Source organism: Gossypium hirsutum, chromosome D12 (genome assembly GCF_007990345.1).
Source record: "Gossypium hirsutum isolate 1008001.06 chromosome D12, Gossypium_hirsutum_v2.1, whole genome shotgun sequence".
Classification (NCBI taxonomy): Eukaryota; Viridiplantae; Streptophyta; class Magnoliopsida; order Malvales; family Malvaceae; genus Gossypium; species Gossypium hirsutum.
In genome coordinates this window covers 731,883-756,783 of record NC_053448.1, presented here as the reverse complement: position 1 = coordinate 756,783, position 24,901 = coordinate 731,883, and the positions used below count along the sequence as shown (strand labels likewise).

General features: G+C 33.7%; 2 protein-coding genes across 2 annotated transcripts; one reads left to right on the top strand and one right to left on the bottom strand.

Annotated features, from left to right (window-relative positions):
• The first annotated feature begins 3,856 nt into the window (after positions 1-3,856).
• On the top strand, positions 3,857-12,541 carry LOC107936860 (mediator of RNA polymerase II transcription subunit 33B). Its single transcript, XM_016869635.2, has 14 exons — positions 3,857-4,186; positions 4,300-4,378; positions 4,561-6,055; positions 6,907-7,017; positions 7,276-7,623; positions 7,773-8,092; positions 8,192-8,283; positions 8,619-8,979; positions 9,236-9,443; positions 9,652-9,766; positions 9,868-10,029; positions 10,143-10,791; positions 10,891-11,097; positions 11,200-12,541. Exons 3-14 carry the CDS (start codon positions 5,772-5,774, stop codon positions 12,300-12,302), a joined length of 3,960 nt encoding a protein of 1,319 aa, XP_016725124.1. The 5' UTR covers positions 3,857-4,186; positions 4,300-4,378; positions 4,561-5,771; the 3' UTR covers positions 12,303-12,541.
• A 726-nt stretch (positions 12,542-13,267) lies between these two features.
• LOC107936858 (EID1-like F-box protein 3) lies at positions 13,268-14,498 on the bottom strand. Its single transcript, XM_016869632.2, has one exon. It carries the CDS (start codon positions 14,427-14,429, stop codon positions 13,503-13,505), a length of 927 nt encoding a protein of 308 aa, XP_016725121.1. The 5' UTR covers positions 14,430-14,498; the 3' UTR covers positions 13,268-13,502.
• Positions 14,499-24,901: the final 10,403 nt, after the last annotated feature.

The window sequence follows — 24,901 nt, the reverse complement described above, 5'->3', positions numbered from 1 at the left end:
ACACTGTGATTAAAATAAGTTATATTATTTGAGGATACTTTAATCTTTTTATTTAAAAAACTAATAAAATTATGTTATAAGGGGATTTGGACTCAAACCAATTATATTAGTAAAACCTTCATTTTCTTTTTAAAAATCCATTTACAACCTATTGGTTTGGACCCGGTGGAAGATAAACTAAAATCTAAGATTGATTTCCCATTTTTAAATCCATCTCATCATTTATTGTTTCTTTCCAGAAAATAGAGTCTTGAGATTTCATTACCTCTTCAAATGTAATAAGATTAGATTCCGTACTATAACAATAAGGTATTTTATTGCCTATACTTTTACCTTTACCTTCTACAAGGAACTTAATGAAATCTGGTCCAAAATCTTTGACCTTTCTTCTTAATTCTTAACAAGATTTATCATTGTTATCAACTTGTTCCAATTGAATCTCATTTGAAGAATGAATTAATTGTTGTGGTTGTAATTATCTTAAAATAAAATTAAATCTATTTTCATAAAAAATAGCATCTCTTGATTCAATAACAGTATTAATTGAAATTGAATCATTTGGTTCAATTACCATGAACCTATATGCCTTGCTATTATGTGCATATCTTATAATTATGCATTCAATTTCTCTTTCACCTAACCTTTTAGGTTTAGGTGTTGGAACTTTAATAATAGCTCTAGATCCCCAAATCTTCAAATAATTAAGGTTTTGTTTCTTTTCTTCTATTGTTCATAATGGGTTATTTTAGTTTCCTTATTAGGAACTCTATTCAACATGTGACAAGTTGTTAGAACAACTTCTTCCCCAAAAACCTTGTTCAATACTTAAATATGACTATTTCAGTCAAAACTCTAATTTTTCTTTCAGCTATACCATTTTGTTGTAGTGTGTAAGGAGATGAAACTTGATGGACAATCCCAGTGGATTCAAAATAACTTGAATTATAGTATTCTCCACCTCTAACCGATTTTAAGCACTTGATAAATGATTCACACTAAAATTCAACTTCAGATTTATAAAATTTAAATTTATCAAGCGCTTTATCTTTTAAGTGCAATAAATATACATAGCAATATCTAGAATAATCATCAATAAAAGTAACAAAATATTTCTTTCTACCTAATGAATGAGTATTATGCATGTCACATAAATCACTATGTATCAAATTAAACATTTTTATTTTCCTTTTAATTTTAGGGAAAGAATTTCTAGTAATTTTAGTAAACATACATGTATTGTATTTTTTAATAATATTAATAAAAAACATGAATTAAATTTAACTTATGCATGTCATTCAATTTTCTATAATTCAAATGACCTAATCTATAATGACATAAACAAGAAGATTCAATCATATAAGCAGAAACACTATTTTTTTTTCTTATTGATAATATTGAATTTGAATATACCCTCATACATATACCCTACAAAAATTTCTCCCTTAGACAGAATATACTTATCTACCAAAAACAAATTTAAAATCAAACTTATTCAACAAACTTCTAAACACTAAATTCTTCTTAACTTCCGGTACATAATATACATCATTTAAGGTTAAAACCTTTCCAGGAGTGAATTGTAGTTCAATAGACCATTTGTCTCTGATTGCTACGGTAGAAGAATTTCTCATGTACAAGTTATTGTCATATTTACATTGTGTGAACTTTGTGAACATACTTTTATTTTTGCACACATGTTTGGTTACTCCAGTATCAATCCACCATGCATTATCATCTTGTACCATATTAAGTTTAGAAATCATGGCAACAAACTTTTCGTTATTATCAGCCTTAAAAGAAGATTTCTTCTTTAAGAATCGAAATTCATTTTTGAAATGTCCTGACTTGCCACAATGGTAACATAAGCCTTTTGTTTCTTTTTGAACTTAGGTGCTCTAGCAGTCTGTATGAACTTTCTCTTGGATGGTTTAGTAGTTTGTATTTTCTCCGTAACATGCACTTTGGTATTTTCAGAATCTAGGTTCTGATCTTGCTTTTAATATTCTTCTTTAGTACGGAGGTGATTTGCTAAAGCCTTAAGAGATATTTTCTCTTTCTTACGTTTTAGACTTCTTTTAAAGTCTTTCCAAGATGGATGAAGTCTATTTATTATGAAGGATACAACAATAATTTCATTCATTTTCATATTATATTGCTTAAACTGATTCAACATTTTTTTCAATATCACGAAATTGTTCCATAACAGAACGATCATCAATCATTTGATAATTATTGAAACGGCTTACAAAAAATTTCTTATTTGTAGCATCTTCGTTCATGTATCTTGTCTCCAATTTGTCCCGTAGTTCCTTAGCGGTGACCTCGTTTTAGTAGGTGTTGAATAAACAATTGGATAAACCATTCAATATGTGGCCTATGCACATGTAATCAACATTGTCCCGTTTTTGTCTTTCTTGGGTTGCAACAATAGATTCATTTTCATTCTCTTCCAGTCTTGAAGTATTCAAAATATAGGCAATCTTCAAAGTTGATAATAAAAAGTACATCTTTTTCTGCCATCATTAGAAATTGTCACCATCAAACTGACCAAGCTTGACAAATTTGGAAGCCAACTCCCTTAGTGTTCCATTTTCATAGAGACATCTTTTAATATGTGTCTTTGCTGAATAATAACATCTTTAAAAGAGATATAATTATTCATCTAATATCATAACTATTTAAAACTATTCAAGTAATATTGTTTGAATAGTTATAATTATTTGTTAAAAATCGAGTGATATAACTCTTGACCATTAACCAAAAGATATAACTTTTGATTGATTATACTATTTCATTTATAGTTATTGAAACACTATAAATATTGTTGAAAATGTTCCAACAACATAACTTTTATATTTTAACTTACTCCTTCGAAAAGTTAAATCTTTTTTTAGTGATTTCATTTTTTTATGCATATTTGATAATCTAAAATTAAAGTAATTTGATAGAAACTTAATGGATAATATTTTTTATTATTTCAGTTTTATTTTATTTATTTTAATGTTATATTATCATATAAAATTTTTACATTTAAAATTTTATTTTTTATTTAGAATAAGGTGAAATTAATTTGGATAAATGTATAATATATTTTTTATAATTTAAAATCTATATTTATTAAACAATATAACTATATTCTATCATTAAGTTCAAGTAATATATCAAACAAATTTTATATCTTAAATTCAATACTTAATTTTTCAACACTTATCTTTTCAACACTTAATTTTTTAATTTATCAAACAATACATTAATTTTAATGCTTTTGTTTTAACTATTTTTAATTATAATTAAAAATAAAATATAATCATTTAAATAAATTAATAATTTTAAAATTTTTATTTTTATATAAATATATTTTATGAACATGTAATTGATATATAGATGCATATTATATGTGTTTTAATAAATTTTAAAAATTAGATATTGAACAATTAGTTAAGAGTTCTGTATTGGTATTCAAAGTTCAAGGTTCAAATCTTACTGACATCATTTTTCCTCTTTCTACTGTATATAGGGGTAGAGATAGTTGATTTTTTTTTCTCTTAGCCTCTCTTATATCAGGAGTTAGTGTGTCCTTTTATTTTGGACAAAGAATCACATGTAAACCATGTATAGTCCACATGTCTAAAGTCACGCAATATTTGATGAGGTGAGATGTCAGTAAAGTCATTTTTAAAATTGATAGAATAAAAGCGTAAAACGTAATGATTGACTTAACAAAATTATCTAAATAATGTAAAATCGTTAACAAAAAATTTAAATATAAATCCTTTATCATTACACTTACATTTCAATATTTAAAAATCCTACTTTTCTCTAAAAAAAAATCTACATTTATGCATCAAATGATTGCACATTCAAGGCAATTAAACCTTGATTTTAAAAAAAAAATTTCCCTTTCAAATGGGATGTCAGTTACGTTATCTTCCCAATTACATTTTGAAAACGTAAAATCTACACCGTTAAGAGGAAATCACAATCTTCTCAATACAATAACAAGGCTTTTAAGGCTTAATTATTTTCTATTTCAAGAAGAGTAAATAATCCAGATTTTCTTGCCAAAAAGGAAAAGCAAAGGAAAATTCATCAAAATTTTTCTTTAAAAATAGCCACACTCAACTACATTTCCCTTCCCCTTACTTAGGTTCTCAAAGTTCCAATGGCAGATGATCTCAATGTCCCGGTATTCATCTTTTTCTTTGTATGTATGTATGTATGTATGTATGTATGTATGTATGTGTTTAATACCCGTGATATCTTTTTCATGGTTTTACTTATTTTTCAATTACTTTTCAGACTTGTGTTCTGAAAGTGAATATCCAATGTTGTGCAACATGTCCCAAGAAAGTGAAGAAAAAGTTGCAGAAAATCAATGGTATGCTTCCTCCGTGAAAGACTCTTTATTTCATCTTTTGAGTCCTGTCTAGAAATTGAATGAGGAACTGGTGTCAATTGAAGACTTAAACACTAGTTCATCGTCATAGTTCAATCGAACCACAAGACCAACATCTTTAGAAATACTTTCTGATCTTTGTTTACTTGATTCTTGTCATGTAGAGGTGTATGATATTGACATGGATACCAAAAATGGGCTGGTTTCGGTTCGGGGCATCATCGAACCCTCTATTCTCATTCAGACAATAGCAGAAAAGGTTGGCAAAAAAGCAGAGGTTTGCTCCTACGAGAAGAACCCCAAGATTCAAAGCGACTTGCTAGACCAAGACAATCGTCGGACCGGTCGTAAATACGAGGAAAAGAACCAAGCATGTTCTTTTACTGATGAATGTAATGTTCGTGATGAAGCTAAGGACCCTATTTCAGAAGGTTCCAAAGGCTCACATTCTAGGCACCACCCACAACATGACGTGAGAAAGAAGAAACGAGGCTTTGCTAGTTGGCTTGGCAAGAAGAGTAATGGAGGATACGCGAGGCTGCTGACGCCATCATCAGCACCGTCGCTACCACCGTCATCATAACCAGCTGACATGTCCTTATGATTACTCTGATGATACAATGTTAATGCTTGCAGTAAATGAGATGATGTTGAATTGATTTTTATTATCATGGAAATTTGGAAAACCAGTACCTAAACCTCAATTTATGATCAACACATGCATGGGTGCATTCACAAAGTAACATAGTTGCATGTTCTTCATCCATAATATATCCAATATATACTAATATATCTATGTATGAACAATATGAATATCAAACAGAGCCTCTAAAATAATTAAAAGATGCATGATGAACAATACTTGAGTGGTTCCCTAATCATGTCTGCTGTATGATACATGCATATATATATACATACATCCAAAGTTGATTCTCCTTAATTTTATTCCCAAAAAGTAAAATTTTGTCTTTTAAGTTCCACTACAAGAAAAAGAACATCCAAGATTTAATTCTCATTCTGTGGTTGATTGTACGAGAAGGAAGCTAACTTTATTTGATTTTGAAAAGCAGAATAAAAAATTAAGCCTCAAAAAATTAGAGAAAGTAAGCAACACCCCAAAACCAGATGAAAAATAATAATAAGTAGCCCCCAGAATTTGTATAATCTAGTCAAAAGCAAAGCACAAATCCTTTCACACATATTCCTCGAATCTAAAAAGCGAAAGGAAGAAACCCACAGATAACATTTTTGTTCCCCATTTTTGTATTGTGTTTCAATCAGGTTTCCTTACTGACTTCACTCTAAATACTTGGTAAAATCATACTCCATTGCACCACCACTTTGCGGTTGCAGTTTGCAGTGGCTGTCAGGCGGCATGACGGTGTCTATACAGGCGAAGGGTACTACTGTTTGGGACTGGGTACTGGAGTGCACTAAGTCTGCTCGGGAAAAGAACAGTGACCCACTTCTATGGGCGGTTCAACTCGGTTCTAGCCTTAACTCGGCTGGGGTTTCTTTGCCTTCAATCGACCTAGCTCACCTCCTTGTCTCCTACATATGCTGGGATAATCACGTGCCTATCGCGTGGAAGTTCCTAGAGAAGGCCCTGACTGTCAAATTCGTTCCTCCTATGCTCGTTCTCGCCCTGCTCTCTTCCAGGTCCACTTCCCTGATTTTGTTTTAATGTTATATATATATATATATATATACAGGGTAGGTGATATTTATGACCATATTGAAGTTGATAGTATAACGTACAGTGCAATTGTAGAAATAAGATAAGTGTTGTTGTGTATTGACAGTGCTAATGGGTGGCCAAGGTAAGTTGTTATGATGATATCATTCATTCAAAGGACCTATGTATAAAAACTGTATTTCATTCATAGTCTTTCTTTAAATTGATTGCCTTATTTAATCCATGTATAAGAAATGCTAATGCCAAATACTCATAATCCTGTTTCGTCATCAGAGGTTAAAAATTTACATATGGTATTTGGTTCTGTTTTGTTTCATTGTCCAGTTGTCCTTATACCTGTAAGTGTTCCAAAAGGTTGTTTCTTTGATGCCCTTTGCTAGTGATTGACATAAACTTTGAGGATATACAACAATGTGATATGGACTTGTGTTTGAGCATCGGATATGAGTATGTATATGGTTAGAATTTTCTAAGTTTTTCCATGTACTTAGAGAATCCTTGTAGGTCATGTCCCCATATCATTTATCCTCAAAGTTTATGTCAATCACTAGCAAAGGGCATCAAAGAAACAATCTTTTGGAACACTTATAGGTATAAGGACAACTGGACAAGGATGTGTGTTTGTCACTTCTGGTTTTGAAAGAAAATTTCTGCTTGATGGGGATTTTATGTTAGATTCTGACCATTAAATGGCTATCTTTTCTGTTTTTCTCGCATACATTTAAGTCCTCCACCGGGATACGTTATCTGATAATAGGTGGGCTGTGAAATTATGACTTCACTTGGAACTGACTATAGTTGTTGTCTATGATAGGGTCATTCCAAATCGTAAGTTTCACCCTGCAGCATATCGGCTTTACATGGAACTGCTTAGGAGACATGCCTCTGCACTTAAATGTCAAATTAGTGGACCAAATTATCTAAAGTAAGCTTCAATTTCACCTACCCCATTTTCTTCATAGAAGTAGAATTTGTTTATATCTTTATGATTACCATCATGTTGACATATTTTACTGCCTATTATAAAATCCATGATTCATCAGTGTCTTTTTTTCATTTTATTTTCTCTTTTACGACATTTTATGATTACCCCGTTTTATTTTCGCTTCATATCTTTCAGGGACACTTGGTTAAGCAACTGCAATAGTATTAAACTTAATGCTAGTTCCTGGTGAACTTGCAGGATTATGAAATCAATAGATGATGTTCTTCACCTTTCCAAGATATTTGGTGTTCAAGCATCCGAACCTGGTCTGCTTCTAGTTGAATTTGTATTTTCAATTGTATGGCAACTACTTGATGCATCATTGGATGATGAAGGGTTACTGGAACTTACTCCAGAAAAGAGATCAATATGGCCTATTGTAACTCAAGACATGGAAATCGATAATGCTGATAACTTTCATGAAAAGAGAAATGACCACCATGATGTGCTATATAAAAGAAATACTATGATGGCTATTGAGATTATTGGGGAGTTTCTGCAAAATAAAGTAACTTCAAGGATTCTTTTATTGGCACAAAGAAATATGTAAGAACTTATATCTGTTATTGATCTTCTTCTTTTTGAGGCATTATGGTGCTATCATTTGATTTATTGTACTTAGGGTGGAATCCTGGTAATACTCTTGAGTTAATTGAGTAAGATTTGACTAACACATATTCTAATACCGTTTTTAGTCCATCACATTGGGAAGCTTTCATTCAGCAATTAAGAGTTCTTTCCGCGAAGTCAGTGATATTGAGGAATTCAAAACATACAACTCCAGAGGCCCTTTTGCAGTTGACATCTGATACACGTAAAGTTCTATCTAGGAAATGTAAAACACCGTCACAACAAGAGTTTCATCTTCTCATAGGCTCTAGGTCTCTAACATCTGCATCTGGTCGGTGTCACGGGACTAGTCCTTCTGCACATTGGCTTCCTATTGACCTGTTTCTTGAGGATGCTATGGACAGATCGGAGGTGGCAGCAACTGGTGCTACTGAAAGACTTACTGGTACTTGTTAATGGTCACCATATGCTCAATTTATTGCTTTATTCAAAGCAGAAAAGGCTCTAGTTCCTTGATCACTTTTACCTAGAGTTATTCTTGCAGGTTTACTGAAAGCTTTACAGGCTGTCAACAGTACAACATGGCACGATACATTTCTAGGTCTATGGCTTGCAGCTTTGAGGCTTGTTCAAAGGGTAAGAATTTCTGCAAACTTGATTGAGCTCTTGTTTGCCTACGGCCATCGTTTTCTTTTGTATTGATTAGAAAGTTTTTGAGTATACGTAAATAAGTACATACCCATATGTATAACATAGCATTTATGTTCGAATGTATCTAGATAGATGGATGTATTTGATGATACCGAGAAAAGATTAGTTCATCATAGGTGCGGTTTGGTTTGTCAAAGACCTAGTTCTGCTTAAGATAAGCCCATAAATGATAATATAGAACACATTACACTCCAATATCCTTTTTCCTACTTTTTCATGTATCTGAACGGATCTTCCCTTTCTATTTTATTGCTTCATAGGAAAGGGACATTAGTGAGGGTCCTATGCCTCGCCTTGACACCTGCCTGTGCTTGTTATTGTCTATTTCTCCTCTTGCGGTGACTAATATTGTGGAGGAAGAGAAATCTGAATTGATCGATGAAATTGATTGCAGCCAAACCACTCAAACAAAAGAAAAACAAGCCCCTGGGAGATGCCATAAGGGTTTAATATCCAGCTTACAGATGTTGAATGATTACGAGGCTTTACTGACTCCTCCTCAATCAGTTCGTTCAGTAGCCAATCAGGCTGCTGCCAAAGCAATCATGGTTATTTCAGGTCTCACTGTTGGTAATGGATACTATGAGTGCATGAGCAGTAATGACATGCCTATTAATTGCTGTAAGTACTCTTATCTTCATCTTTGATATGTGAAAGGTAACCGATCTTTTATGGCTGTTTTGAGATATGTTCCTGCATAAGTCGACTTTAGTGCAGTCTCTTAGTGAGCGGTGCAAGAGGCATAATGCTAACTACATTTTTATCTTTTTGAAATTTTGTGAAATGTCCCCTCAAGTATGCCCTTAATAAAATTCAACCATAGAACTAAATATAGAGCTTTGATTATTTGTTCTATAATATTATGATTTCCTTGCAGCTGGAAATATGTGGCATCTGATTGTCGAGGCTTGTATTGCTAGAAATCTATTGGACACATCTGCATATGTCTGGCCTGGTTATGTAAATGCACGTCCAAATATACCCCGTAGTGTTCCTAGTCAAGTCCCTGGTTGGTCATCACTGATGAAAGGATCCCCTCTAACTCCAACACTGGTAAATGCTTTGATTGCAACTCCAGCTTCCAGGTATGCTGCAACATATATCCCTTTCAAAATTATTTACCTAATTATTGGCCACATTATTATCATCGTCGTCATTTGAAGTTAACTAGTTCCGGTTACAATTAATGTTAGTTGTAAGTTGCCTTGGGGGATAATTTGTTTCATCTTCATAGTATCATCTTTCTTCTATCTGCTAAGGCAACTGAATTTGAGCTCATGGATTTGATTGAAGCTTAGCCGAGATAGAGAAAATATATGAAATTGCAACCAAAGGTTCAAATGATGAGAAGATATATGCAGCTAGCATTCTTTGTGGAGCATCTCTAATTCGTGGTTGGAATATACAGGTAATTTAATGGAAGGTTACTTCCTACAGGGTGCATTACTGTCACATTGTCAGTACAATTCGTACAAATTTCAGCTTTATTTTGGTCTTGCTTGTTTATAGGAACATGCCATTCTCTTCATTACAAGTTTGTTATCGCCACCAGTTCCTTCAGATTATTCTGAGAGTGAGAGCTATTTGATCAGTTATGCCCCACTTTTGAATGTTCTTCTTCTTGGAATATCATCTGCAGATTGTGTCCAGATCTTATCTTTACACGGCATGGTAGGTTTTATTTGTAATGGTTCATGCTTTCTACTGTCTTATATGCAAATATTCTTGTGTGACATTTGATGAAAGATCCTCCATGCATTGATGTTATTTTATGTTTTTTTCAGGTTCCAATACTTGCTGGTATGTTGATGCCCCTTTGCGAGGTTTTTGGGTCAACTGCTCCCGATGTTTCATGGACTCTTCCAACAGGGGAAGAACTAACTAGTCATGCGGTATTCACCAATGCATTTACACTTTTACTGAGATTATGGAGGTTTGATCATCCACCTGTTGAACATGTGATGATGGGAGATGCAACACCGGTGGGATCCCAACTAAGCCCTGAATATCTGTTGTTGGTTCGAAACTCGAAAGTATCGGATTTCGGAAAATCACCCAAGGATCATTTGAAAATGAAAAGGCTATCGAAAAATTTAAACCTCACCTTGGAACTCATATTTATGGATTCCTTTCCCAAGTTGAAAGGCTGGTATCGTCAGCATAACAAATGTATTGCTTCCACCCTGTCAGGACTTGTTCAAGGGACCACTGTTCATCAAATTGTTGATGCACTCCTCAATATGATGTTCAGGAAGATAAGCAGGAGTGGTCAGTCTTCTGGAAGCAGTAGCCCTTCTACATCTGGAGCTGATGATGTGCCCTTAACACTAAATGTGCCCGCATGGGATATCTTGGAAGCCACTCCATATGTGCTTGATGCAGCTCTGACTGCCTGTGCTCATGGAAGACTCTCGCCCCGTGAACTGGCAACAGGTTTGTACATGGAATATATCAGTATACCATGAACTACAGATAATAGTACTCAAGGCTCTATCTAATGTAATGTTTTCTAATTGACCCTCTATCTCTCAGGACTCAAAGATCTTGCTGATTTCCTTCCAGCAACGTTGGCGACCATTGTTAGCTACTTTTCTGCTGAAGTAACACGAGGTATATGGAAGCCGGTTTTTATGAATGGATCAGATTGGCCAAGTCCAGCTGCAAATTTATCCAACATCGAGCAGCAAATTAAAAAAATTATAGCTGCCACTGGTGTTGATGTCCCAAGCCTTACCACAGGTATGATCTTGTACCACTATATGTGTTTGTGGTCAAAATGATAATTGTCTATTTAGTTGCATCTCCAGAACATGAAGTAACTTTTTGAACTAAATGTTGCAGGGAGGAGCTCTCCAGCTATGCTTCCTCTTCCCTTGGCTGCCCTTGTTAGTCTAACGATAACATATAAACTCGATAAAGCCTCGGAACGTTTCCTTGTATTAATCGGCCCAGCATTGAGTTCCCTCGCTGAAGGTTGTCCCTGGCCTTGTATGCCAATTATAGCCTCACTATGGGCTCAGAAGGTTAAGCGTTGGAACGATTTCTTTGTGTTTTCTGCTTCTCGTACAGTCTTCCACCACAGTAGTGATGCTGTGGTTCAGCTTCTTAGGAGTTGCTTCACCTCTACTCTCGGATTAAGCCCTTCCACCATTTACAGCAACGGTGGAGTGGGTGCACTCATTGGCCATGGATTTGGCTCTCATTTCTCCGGGGGAATGTCTCCGGTTTCCCCAGGGATTCTTTACTTACGAGTGCATCGATCAGTCAGAGATATCATGTTTATGACCGAAGAAATCGTTTCTCTTTTAATGTCTTCGGTAAGAGATATTGCAGGTAGCAGGGAGAAACCAAAAAACACAAAGTTTGGCCTGAGGTATGGACAAGTTTCTCTTGGTGCTGCAATGGCTCGTGTCAAACTCGCTGCATCACTTGGGGCTTCATTGGTTTGGCTCTCTGGTGGATTAAGCTTGGTACAATCGCTGATCAAAGAAACACTACCATCTTGGTTTATATCAGCTCATTCAGCTGACCAGGATGCAGGGGAACCTGCAGGTATAGTTGCCATGCTAGGGGGTTATGCACTTGCATACTTTGTAGTGCTTTGTGGTACCTTTGCATGGGGCGTGGACTCGGCCTCACCAGCATCGAAACGGAGACCTAAAGTTCTTGGATCACACTTGGAGTTTCTTGCAAGTGCAATAGACGGTAAAATATCACTCGGATGCGATTATGCGACTTGGCGAGCATATGTAGTACGGTTCGTGAGCCTGATGGTAGGTTGCACCCAGAAGTGGATTTTGGACGTCAATATTGACGTCTTGAAAAGGCTGAGCTACGGATTGATACGGTGGAATGAGGAAGAACTAGCTATGGCTTTGCTTGGACTCGGTGGTGTCCGAGCTACGACTGCAGCTGCCGAATTGATTATCGAAATTGGGGCCTGAATTCTTGTCTGAATATTCCTTACTGCTGGTAAGAAAATTTGGTTTCCTACTATTTGATCCACTACAAGTACATATGCACTGCTGATGTAGAGTTCTGAGGTAATTTATTTTTGTGCAAACTACCAATTTAGTTACCCAACTTTAATAAATTTTATTTTAGACACTGAAAATAAAAAAAATTACAAATTGTACATCATCGTTAACAATCGTTTCTATTTTAGTCACCGTCATTAATTCAATGTTATCTTACACTCATTTTTATCACTCAACTATAATAAAATTTTATTATAGTCTTTAAACTTACATTTTTATCATTCAATGTTAACAACCGTTTCCATTTCAGTCTTTAAACTTACGTTTGTTTTTGTCAAATCATTAAAAATAGATAGAAACGTGTCTGTTAACTTTGCTGGTATGGTATACATGTAAATTGCCACGTGGTTGATACATCAGTATTTAATTAATTTTTTAAAATTTAAAAAATATAAAAACTAATTTTTAAAATTAAAAATCATTGAATTTATTAAAATTTTATATATATTTTTAATATTTTTAAATTTTAAAAAATTAATTAAATATGGACGTATCATCTACGTGACAATCAACATGTATATCATGCTAGCAAAGTTAATAAACACGTTTCCATCTATTTGGGATGATTTGACAAAAAAAGTAAGTTTAAAGGCTGAAGGAGTAAAAAAATTAAATAAAGAACTAAAATTACTTTTTTTTAAGTTAAAAGGGCCAAAAAAATCATTTTACCAAAAAAATTTACCATGCGATCCAAGTGACCTAAATAGCAAATTTCCCATAGTTCACATAGGTAATTGAATAAGTTTTTTTTCTTTATTTATTGGTTAAAATATTTTTTAAAAAATTTGAACTAATCTTGATTTATTTCCATGGCTCAAAATTCCAATTCATTAAAAAGAGCATACAGAAAAGGCGGGAAAGGAGGACAATTATGAACCAATTGGCTGCTTCCGTTCCAATTAAACTCCATAAGAAAATCCACGTCATTATTTTTCAATCCCAAGAAAATCAGTTTCTAACATGAGGCCAAAAGAGCATAGCCATGGGACCCAATCCAGACTCGACACGTCATATTTTACATTACAATAAAGAAAAATCATAGAGAGATCCAATCTGGTCCGCTAATCTGTTTCTTTCTTATAATACGCGCAAAAATTTAATCATTAATTACAAGTTCAGCAATAAATCGATGGGCCCACCGCCTAAAACATCTTCCCCTAACGAGCTCGTGCTTCCATTTGTCACCGTCTGATGGCTACACGCGTCCCCATCGACCTCATCATAGCCGGCATGATCTTCATTCACATCATCGTCGTCGCCGTCCACGTCTTCCTCCCCAACGTCACATACTTCTTCATCGGACGACAGAGGTACGAGCCAGCAAGCCCCGTGCAAGTGCCCGTTCACACAAACGAAATACTCCAGCCTTCGGTCACCCGACCCGAGCCGCCTAGCCGCGCTCTTGGGGACGAGCCGAGCCGCCGTCATGCTCCAGACTCGGGTCCCACAATAAGGGCACCTCACTCTCTCGTCGAACGGTACTTGCCGTCTGAGCAAACAGGCTCTTGTCTTAGATCTCATGAATCCCCGAAATACCCCTCGGAATATCCCCAGATCGTCTTCCTTATCCCCCATTGGATGCTCGCACGGGTCACTCACGAACAACAAATCGCCCCGACACTTCTTGGCCAAGAAACTCCGACCCGAAGTCTTCGAAAACCGAGAAGCTTGGGTGAAATGACCCGGAATAGCCCGACTGACTATGAAATGACGAGTCGACTCACAACCGCTGCAGAAAAACATGAGCTTCGCGAGCGCATCCCATCCACCACCAATTCTTCCATTAGGTGCTCCGTTGGCCAATGCTGCAACCATGCACGGCGCTCGAAACACGCAGAGCTTTCGCCACAACAACCGTTTCGCTATAGCTCGAAGCTTGCGATTCACCGAAGCAGTCAAGCAAAGGACCTGTAAGTCCCATTTTATGGACTCAAAGAGGAGTAAGAGAATACCCTCGTTCAATATCCCCGAGTAATCCGACTCAGGCTCATCACTCGGATGAACATTCACTCGCCGTCTCTGGGCAGCACTCATTTTTTTTTTCTGAACATTGAGACAGCAATGGTCAATGCAAACAATCCTAAAATACCAGTGTCCGAAAAAAAAAATCAACACACGTGTCGTATGAGAAATGGATATTTTACTGCTGCCGATCCCATCACACGTGGTGGTTTTCCATTGGAAAGAAGAAGACGCGTGTTGATCACACATTGCTGAAATGCCGTGATGGAGAATCGAAAGGATTAGGGGGAGTACGTGTCGATGAGATCACCAAATCCGAAATATCTTTTTCGTGGCTCGAAAATATCAAGGGGATTCCACGTGTTGGATGGGAAGCGAGTAGGGAGACGCGAGTGCGCCTTAGTTTAATTTTAAGGAATAAGAAAATCTGAAACTGAACCCAGCTAGCACGAGCACTGCCGGTACACGTGGAAGGATGTAAAGAAAACAGGTGTTTTGCTTAAAAAGAGGTTGCTTTGACGTATGAGCACGTGGGTCCCGGTATGGACCATGAAGCAGATGACAACCAAACCCCAATATTGTTTAAACCGGTGCACCGGTCCGTGAATTGTTTTGAACCGTTATTAAATAGTCAATTACGAGCTGAACAAATGGACAAAAGATGGGTTCAAGCTTTGGTTCATTTTCATCTAATCCAAACCGAAGAACAAGCCCCAAAAAATAACACTCAATCTTTATCTATCTCAAAACCAATATAAAAAAGCCTGAATTTAAGCAGTGTGAAATCGATAAACTGAGCAAGCAGAAGCTGAATGATTTAGAAGAAACAAGAAGACCAGAAAGATGAACTGAGAAACTGCAACAGTCGTTTGTGTTTTCATATTTTGAAAATCATTGGTAAAGAAAAAGAAGAAGATGAACACAAAAGAAAGAATATGGAGAAAAGGAGACTGAAGAAGAGTTGAAAGTTGAAACGTGAAACGTGAAAGACTTGAAAGTAGAAAGAACTAAAGATTTGAAAATTGAAATGAAACTAGGTTGCACGGAAAACAATGCTTAATCTAACTCCATCAACCCATCCGAGGGGATTATATTTGGCAGGTTGTAGTTTAAAAAAATAAATAAATTCATTAATACATTCAATTAATGAAATTATATAATTTAGAGAAATAATAATAAATATTCGTTGTAGATGGTGAAAGACAAGCTACATCAATATAACAAAGCCTTAATAGAAGCACTTAATACGATAAGAAAATCAACCTCAGATGATCCAAAGCGGCGAGCAAAATTCACCAAACCAGAGAGGACGATAACAAAACCATCCCTAAAATCACTTGTAAAACTAAGATTACATGCATAAAAAAAACTAAAAAAACGTGCTACAAGAGCAGACAAAAACTTCTAAAATTGAAGACTTATTGAACAATGGAAAAACAAACAAACAAAAAACATATAAAACTTAAGACAACATGAGTCCAAATCGACACGTGAAATCATTTATTATTCTAAAATACTTTCAAAATAGAAACAAATTAAAAAGTGGATGAAAAACCACCAACTTTCCAAGAAAAACTATTGGTGGCCGGTGGAGTTTTAGTGATCGGCAGGCACCATCATATGTCCATCACAACTTACGAAGACAATAAAGATACTTATAAAATAGATCTGCAAACTGAAAAAAGAGAAGACATGTGTAGTAAATGAGAATAAGAAAGAAAGAAAGGGTTGATGGGCGATAGCCAGCTCGGAGGCTAGCAAGGGCTCTTTTTCCATTTTGACCTTTTAAAATTTTTAAAATTTTAAATCAGTAAATGTAAAATTACACTTTGTCCCTCCTAAAATGATAAAATTTCAATTTAATCATTTAAAAATTACATTTTTACTATCTTAAAAATTATAATTTAATTTCGACCCCTAAAAAAATTCTGTGGCGTTACCCCTGAAAGTTAGCACTACCGCTAAACAAAACAAAAGATAAAAAGTAAACAACTTGAACAAAGTTTTTTACTTAAATACGTATGGTTTTAAATTAGTCTTGTAATTAAAAGTGATTAAATATGAAAAGTAAAGGATAATTATTTTCATATATAATTAAATAAAAACAATTTTACTATTCTGCCCCGTAAAGGTTGTATAAGCAATGTGTTATTCACATAATATTTGACATTTTTTTACCCTTTTGAACTTCTTAAAACGATCTCATACGTGTAAATTAAATAAATATCAATAGTAAATATAACAAAAAAAACAGTTCATGGATGCTAAAAGAACAATTAATTAATGAGAAAGAATTGTATGAAACTGTGATTCCACGTCATCCCTATCCATTTTCAATAGGAGAATGACAAATGAGATTTTTTCTCTTGATGTTGAGAAAGGATTGTATGAAACTTTAATTCCGTGTCATCTATATCCATTTCCAATAAGAGAACGACAAATCAGATTTCCTCCCCTGATTTTTAGTATTTTTAGTTGAATTTGAAATTTTTCAGGAGAAAAATACTAAAAATCAAGAGTAAAAATTTAATTTATCATTCTCCTATTGAAAAGAGATAAAGATGACATTGAATCACAGTTTTATATAATCCCTTTTCTAAAGAAAAGATAAACATATGTAAAACTTATGCACATGCAAAATTCATCCTTTTTTTGGTATATTAAAAAGCAATAAAAGCATAGAAAAAATACACCAATTTTAAAGTGTTTTTTTTTTGAACATTTGAGGCTTAAGGAGAATAAAGATTGATGCAAGAATATATTCATATAAAGATCATGTCAATTGTATTCTTACAAATAAACACAAAATATGTCATGTGACCACCTCCGAACGTATTAATGTTTAGAGTGTAATATTGCAACTAAATAAATGGAATTGAGGTAGCATTCGCAAGTATACGGGTCGGGTTGTACTATAGTTACAATAAAGTAGGCAAGTACTCCGAAGATTGTACCCATGGGTGACGAATACTAAATTAACTTTAACCTAAACGCAAATAAATCTAATTAGTACTTTAAATAAATTATATTACGAATAAACATAAATAAGAATTTTTGGTTTTGATAAATAAAAAAACAAAAATAGCAAAAATAAAGGGAACTTTAGATAAATGAATTCTAACTTAATCAAATCTAAACATGGGTAATTAGCTCGCTTCTATTTTGGGTGTCTACTCAATCAACTAATTGTTACCCTAGTAAGATCTCTTGATCTTCCACTAAACTAATGAGTCAGCAAGAATTACTTATCTCTTGACCTCATAGTCTAGATCGATTCAGGGCTAAGATGTTCACGGATAGGTCATACCAATTTTGGGTTAATTCCCACCTAAATGACTTCCTACTGCTGTACATAACTAGGCATTTTCATGTTGACACATAATCTTGGCATGATATATAAACAACTTACCACTTTCAATATCAAACACCTAAGTTCAGCATATTATAAAGTATACAAGTATTAAGGTTTTCAAACATATGCATCCATCAACAAATTATACAGGTAATTTGATTATCTTAGTAGAATACAAATAGTTGTAAATGTAATTACTTAATATGATGTTAATTCATGAATAAGTCTACCTAGATCACATAGGGCTTTTCGGTTTGTAACGTTTTGAGGCTTAGGATAGGTATGGAATTCAAGAACAGGAAGCATCAAAATAGTTTCAAGCACGAAAATAATTTGACACATCGTATTGTTCCTTATTCTTCCCCCTTAGTAATCCTTGCCCACTCACTGCCTTATTTCTCTTTCTCTTACCTTCATTATTTCTCCACATAGGAAGTTACAACATAATATAGCAATTACGGCTAGCTCACAAGTTTTTGTTCATCAATGACTGAGTTTTTCCACTTTTGTGACTTTATCACTTTTTGATCTTTTTCATACATCTCACCCACAATGATTTTGTTTTTCACGTACTTTTTCTACTCGTTTTGATTTTTTTTTTTGAAATTTTCTTTTGCTACACATATTGGCTAACCTATAATCACTATATCACATTGATTCTTCCTATGAATGTCTTTATTTTTTCAACAAGTGACGGGATTCGAGTCACACAATTTCTAACAATATGATCTAAGCGAGAATAAATTTGAATAGAATTCACAAACAATTTACACGGAATGTGAATCAAATTTAGACACTTAAGGACTCAAATCCTCAACTTTGCACACGTAATTGTAAAACATGATTATTAAATACATTTGTATGCAATTTCTACTATTACTCATAATCTCACAAACTCTTAAATTGAAAGATAATATACGTTTAATTAACCATATTCAAACTTACATTCTCGACAAAAATGATACGAAGATGAATTTGAATATTGTTAAAATGCATTATTTACTTAATAAACAGTTTTTAAATGTTTGACCTACACGAGTCAACTTCACATTACAAAGAAAATTAAGACAACAAATTGACAAATAATTAGACACTGAAACCGTTATAATATAATATTCACAGATATTTTGTGTTTGGCTCCCCTACTTGTTTCTATTACATTGCACAAGAATCAATGATTGACGATTTTAATTTATCTGAATTATTATTCAAAATATTATTTTTTATTTTTTTTATAATATTGAAATAAAAAAACTGGAATCTGGTGTCTTCATTCTGAAAATATTTTTGTTTAATTTATAATTGATTTTATTTTTATAATGTTATTTTTAAAATATATATTATCTATATTTGTAAAAAATAATATCAATAAAACCTATTTTTTGTAAAAATGAGATAAATTAATGAAGACGCGTTTAACGGGAGAAAGTCCCATAACCAGAACTAGAAGCAGTCATGTGGGACGAAGACAATATCTGGTGCGCGTAAACGCAATTTCCTGTCGGGACAGGTGGCAAGTGGAAAATCGAATATGGACTCCACCATCAGACCATGTCTAAATGCAACCCACCACCACCCTATGGAATACGGGTCCACCGATGCCTTGTTAACCGGTTTAGCATTGTTCGGGTGTTCAAAACCCGGTATATTGGCCGGTCCACGCTGCATTTCAATAGAGGGCAGCAGGGCTACCGAGTGCATGCTCGATAGGAACTTTAGCAAAATTTATATTGGACAGTTGGTCCGTTACGCATTCTTCTGGTTTAATTCTACATCTGGTCCATATACTTTGAACTTTTGAAATCTAGTCCTTATACTTTTAATTTCATGAATTTAGTTACTCTATTTGTCGAATTTGAAAATTAAAATCCAATTGATAACCCTATTAATGAATTTCAGTTAAATTTGAATATACAGTAATTTAATATTCAATTGTCTAATTTAAAAATTAAAATCCTATTCACTCAAATTTAACAAAAGTCAATTAATGTGTCAAAAAAAAGTCAATTAATAATTTTATCGATTGCATTTTAATTTTTGAATATAAGTAAAATGATTAAATTTCTAAAATCTAAAGAGTATAGGGACTGAAGGAAAAGTTAGACCTTTTTTTCTCTTAGAACCCCTCACCCTTATTTTCTGATTGTTCATTTTGCCACCCATTTCAGCTGTAAACAATCTACTATAATATCTATATTATATTTTGTTTATGCAATGACAAAATTTCAGTCTCGTGGGTTACATCTTTACTTGCAGCTTTAGGCGATTTCTTGAGTTTAAATCTTGTCTAAGTTAGCCTACTCTCGGAAAATGAGAATTCTTGCAGGAAATTTTTTAGGCACCGAAGCAAACTCGAAAGATAAAAGAAACTACGAAGAAACAAAAAGCCACAGAAAAAAATTGCACACCAAATGTTTGAGTAAATGTTATCAATAGTATTCAATTACTATAAATGAATACAAATGACGAGAAAGGCTTCTATTTATAGTTGAGCTCTCCTAAAACTAACGGTATTGTTTAAGTTACATCAACGGTCAATATAGAGCCTATCTACAATTAAGAGTCCTAAGAGATTTAAACTCTATATAATCTTATTCCTGTAAGATTTATACTATTTACTTTGACAATTCTAGTTTTACTTGGATGTTTCACTGAGCCACCAAAACTTAAAATAGATAGGCTTCTTCATGGGTTCCACGAGTCAGACTAGTTAATTTGGGTCAAATGAGCCTCATTTAATAAGCTGAATTTTATGGGACATTCTGTGTGCAATGACCACGGGCTTTGATCTGCGGCCCATGACAAGTGTGCCTAATTCACAAAGTCGGGAGCACCTGAGGCATATAAGCCACTTACTTGCAATCATAGTACCATTTGAGGGACAATACATTTGATTGTTGGGGAATTGATCGACAACATTATGAAGAATTTTCTATTTGAATCTTTTGTGCATAACAGAATAGTTTGAAGCCTTTTGTACCCCTTTTATTAAGCTTACAATGTAATCTAATTGTAGAGTTCTCCATTGATATTACATGAAGCAAAACTGGTGTAAAAGACTAATTTTGTTGGTTACAAATCCAATGGGGAAAACATGTGAGGTCCATACCTGTAATATAGTGAAGATAGAATCTGTCCTACAACATGGATAAATATTTCGGCCATTTTCATCACATGATAAATTAATCATACCCTACTTAATTTCTTTGTTGTTTTGTCACCTCCGGTGGACCCCCGGCATACGGAATGTTATCAATCATCTCCCTTTCGAAGACGACGGTTGCAAAATGTAGAGTGTAAAGCCACAAACGTGGCATGCTTCAGCCCACTAGCTGGATCAAGGCTTCGTGTGCATGCAGTTCATGGTGTATCGTGTACGTAGACACTGAGACTGAACTGGTTTGTCACGGCCGGCAATGATAGGTGCCCGGCCAGCATGTCGATTTGACCTCACTCACGACAAGGCACGCTACACGTGACCGAAATTAAATTTCAGATTTTATTCGACATGGATTTCATTTAATCAAGTCATAATATAAAATTTAGCTCTCAATGTTTATATCTTTTGATAATTTTTTTTAGTTAAATTTAGTCATTAGTTTTTTAAAAAGTATCGAATCTCTTTTTTTTCAATAGAAATGTTAACTAAAACATTAATTTTTTAATAATGTTGGCATGGCAGTGCACATGTACTTCATGCTGACTAGGTACTATTTGTTTTATATGTCATGTCAATAGATAATTTAAAAATTATAAAAATATTAAAAAAATAATATTCAAAATTCAAAAAAATATAAAAACTCTGGAAAAAAATAGCACGAAGCACATATCGATAATCATGGAAACTTTCATGTTTAAAAATTTAATATTTCCATTAAAAAATAATTTAACTTTTTTTAAAAATTTGATGATCAAATTTAATTAATATTAATATAAAAGTTTAATGTTATAACTATATGTTAGAATTTTTAAAAAATTAATTACAAAAAAATTATAACACCAGTGACATTTTCGAAATGTCACAAAAAATCCAAAAGCGTCACAAAAGGTCACTTAACACGTCACTGAAAGTTCATTTTCCTGTGACATTTATCTTTGTTTTACATTTTTCTAGATATGGTTTTGAATTCGTGACGTTTCTCCAATTTCTTGTAGAATAAGGTTAAATTGGAAAAAGATATAAATATTGATAGCTAAATTTGACATTATGCCTTTAAACCATGGGTATTTTAACATCACAAGGATGTCTTTTTTTTTTCCCTCTTCTTTCGTTTTAAATTATTGGTCAAAATACATTGTAATTTCATAGAAGTTGAGATTTAGTCCATGTATTTTAAAAGTTAAAAATGTAATTATAAATATTAAAATTTTAAATTAAGCTATTTTTCTGTTAAATTTATTGGTTTGACAGTTTGAAATAAATGAATATTCATTTTGGTAGCCATGCGACAAAAAAAAAAGGTTGTAATGAACTTGAATTTAGTAGAAGAATTCTAACTGTGCTAATAATTGGACTTGTATTTTTAAATCTTAAAAGTAAAAAGACTAAATTCTTTAAAATAAAAGTAAACATACTAAATTCTAAATTATTGAAGAACATAGGGGCCTGCAGCCTATTTTAACCAATTAAAAAAGAGACGGCGACTGGGTGCAACATAGACCTGTCCATGGGCCGGGCCGGGTTCGAGCCGGGCTTGGAAAAAATTTTCGGCCCGCTTCCTAAGCCCGACCCGAAATATGGGCCTGAAATTTTGCCCAGGCTTGGCCCGGGAAAAATATCATAAGCCCGAGCCCGGCCCAGCCCGACCCATTTTGTAAAATAAAAAATAAAAAATTATTTTAAAAATAAAAAATAAAAAAATTATTTTAAAATTAAAAAAATAAAAATAAAAAATATGTATTTATTATATTCGGGCCGGGTTCGAGCCGGGCCTAGAAAAAATTTTTGGCCCGCTTCCTAAGTCCGGGCCGAAATATGGGCCTGAAATTTTGCCCAGGCTTGGCCCGGGAAAAATATCATAAGCCCGAGCCCGGCCCAGCCCGACCCATTTTGTAAAATAAAAAATAAAAAATTATTTTAAAAATAAAAAATAAAAAATTTATTTTAAAAGTATTTTAAAATTAAAAAATAAAAATAAAAAATATGTATTTATTATATTCGGGCCGGGTTCGAGCCGGGCCTAGAAAAAGTTTTCGGCCCGCTTCCTAAGCCCGGCCCGAAATATGGGCCTGAAATTTTGCCCAGGCTTGGCCCGGGAAAAATATCATAAGCCCGAGCCCGGCCCAGCCCGGCCCATTTTGTAAAATAAAAATAAAAAATTATTTTAAAAATAAAAAATAAAAAATTATTTTAAAAGTATTTTAAAATTTAAAAATAAAAATAAAAAATATATATTTATTATATTCGGGCCAGGCCGGGCCGGGCCAAAAAAGTTATGCCCGAGGCCCGGCCCATTTTTTAAACAAGCCTTGTTTTTTGCCCAAGCCCATATTTCGAGCCTATATTTTTGCCCGAACCCTCTCATATTTTGGGCAGGCCATTGGGCCGGGCCGGGCCACCCGACCCATGGACAGGTCTAATGCAACACATGAATAGATATAATAGGTGATTCCTTTGCCCATGAAATTCATGGCATGTTGGCCCATGGGATCAACAACAAATCTTGAACCAGCACCACCCATGATGGGCTGACTCATGCTATGTTCTGAGCTTTTCTGCTCATTTGGTCACTTTTATGTAGAATTTGATAAGGTAAAAGTACCATTGAAATCTTTATATTGAGAGTCAGATTATATTTTATTTTTTTATATAAAATATAATTGATAAATTAGCCTTTTTACATTATATTAAAAAGCAAATTGGTCCTTTCTAGTAAAAATTTCACCAATTTTTACTGTTAGCAATTTAATGTTATAAAGACTAATTTAACAGTAAAAATGGATAAAATTTTAAAAGAATGACCAATTTACTCTTTAATCTAATGTTTAGAGACTAATTTACCAATTTTTTGAGTGGAGAGGACAAAATGCAATGCGACTCCTAGTACAAAGGTCTCCATAATACATTTACCAATTTGATACTATAATGAGAAATAATTCTATATATATATATATATATAAACGTAAGATTTTATATTTGTTTGCTTTTGTAGCACGTTTTTTGGTCTTACTTATGCATGTAATCTTAGTTTTATAAGTGATTTTAAGGATGATTTTGTTGTCGTCTTCTCTAGTTTGGTGAATGCTCGATTCTTTTGTCGATTTCTGCTTGATTCTTTGGACCATTCGGGGTTGATTTCCTTATTGTATTAAGTGCTTTCAATCACTCCAGATATGCCGTATTTGAGTTGTGACAAAGTCAATTGTCGTTGTGTTATAATTTTTTATTGATGCTGAGACTAAAGCCTTTGTCGTGTTGATGGAGCTTGCTATTCATCATCTACGATGAGTGTTTGCTATTATTTTCTCTATGAATTGTATGGTTCTATTCATTAAATGAATTAAAGAATTTACCTTAAAAAAAGTAAGATTTCATAGAAAATTTTAAAATAATTAAAAATATCTTTTAGTCGTTTAGTATATTACTAAATTGACATTAAAGTAATAATTTATAGGTTAGTATTTGGTAGACTGACATTGTATTTTTTTTTTCACAAGCATTATTAAAAAATTGATATGTCTCCCTTTTTCAATTTTTTTACTATACTCTTATAGGACACTTGTTTCTAGAATCTAAAAATTTCATCGTCGGAGTACCAAATATTTTCCCATAGTTTATTATGTAATTAAACTTTGTATCCATATTAAACTCCACTTATTATTTTAAATTGATTATCACTTAATTAATTTTATATTTATTAATATTAATTTAAAAAATATTAAAAATTACTTTAAACATGATTCCTACAAAGCAAACAAAATTATTGTTCACTTATGAGATTAAAATAAATAAATAAATAATTTATTCAACACGTACAACTAGAGGTGATAATGGGTCGGGCCGGGTCAGGTTTGGGCCAGGCCCAACCAAAAATTTAGACTCATTTTCTAGGCTCGGCCTGGCCCAGCCCAAAATATAGGCCTAAAAATTTGTCCAAGCCTGGCCCGAGATAAAATTGCTAAGCTTGAGCCCGGCCCGGCCCGGCTCATATTAAATATATATTAAATATATATAATATATATTTGATTAAAA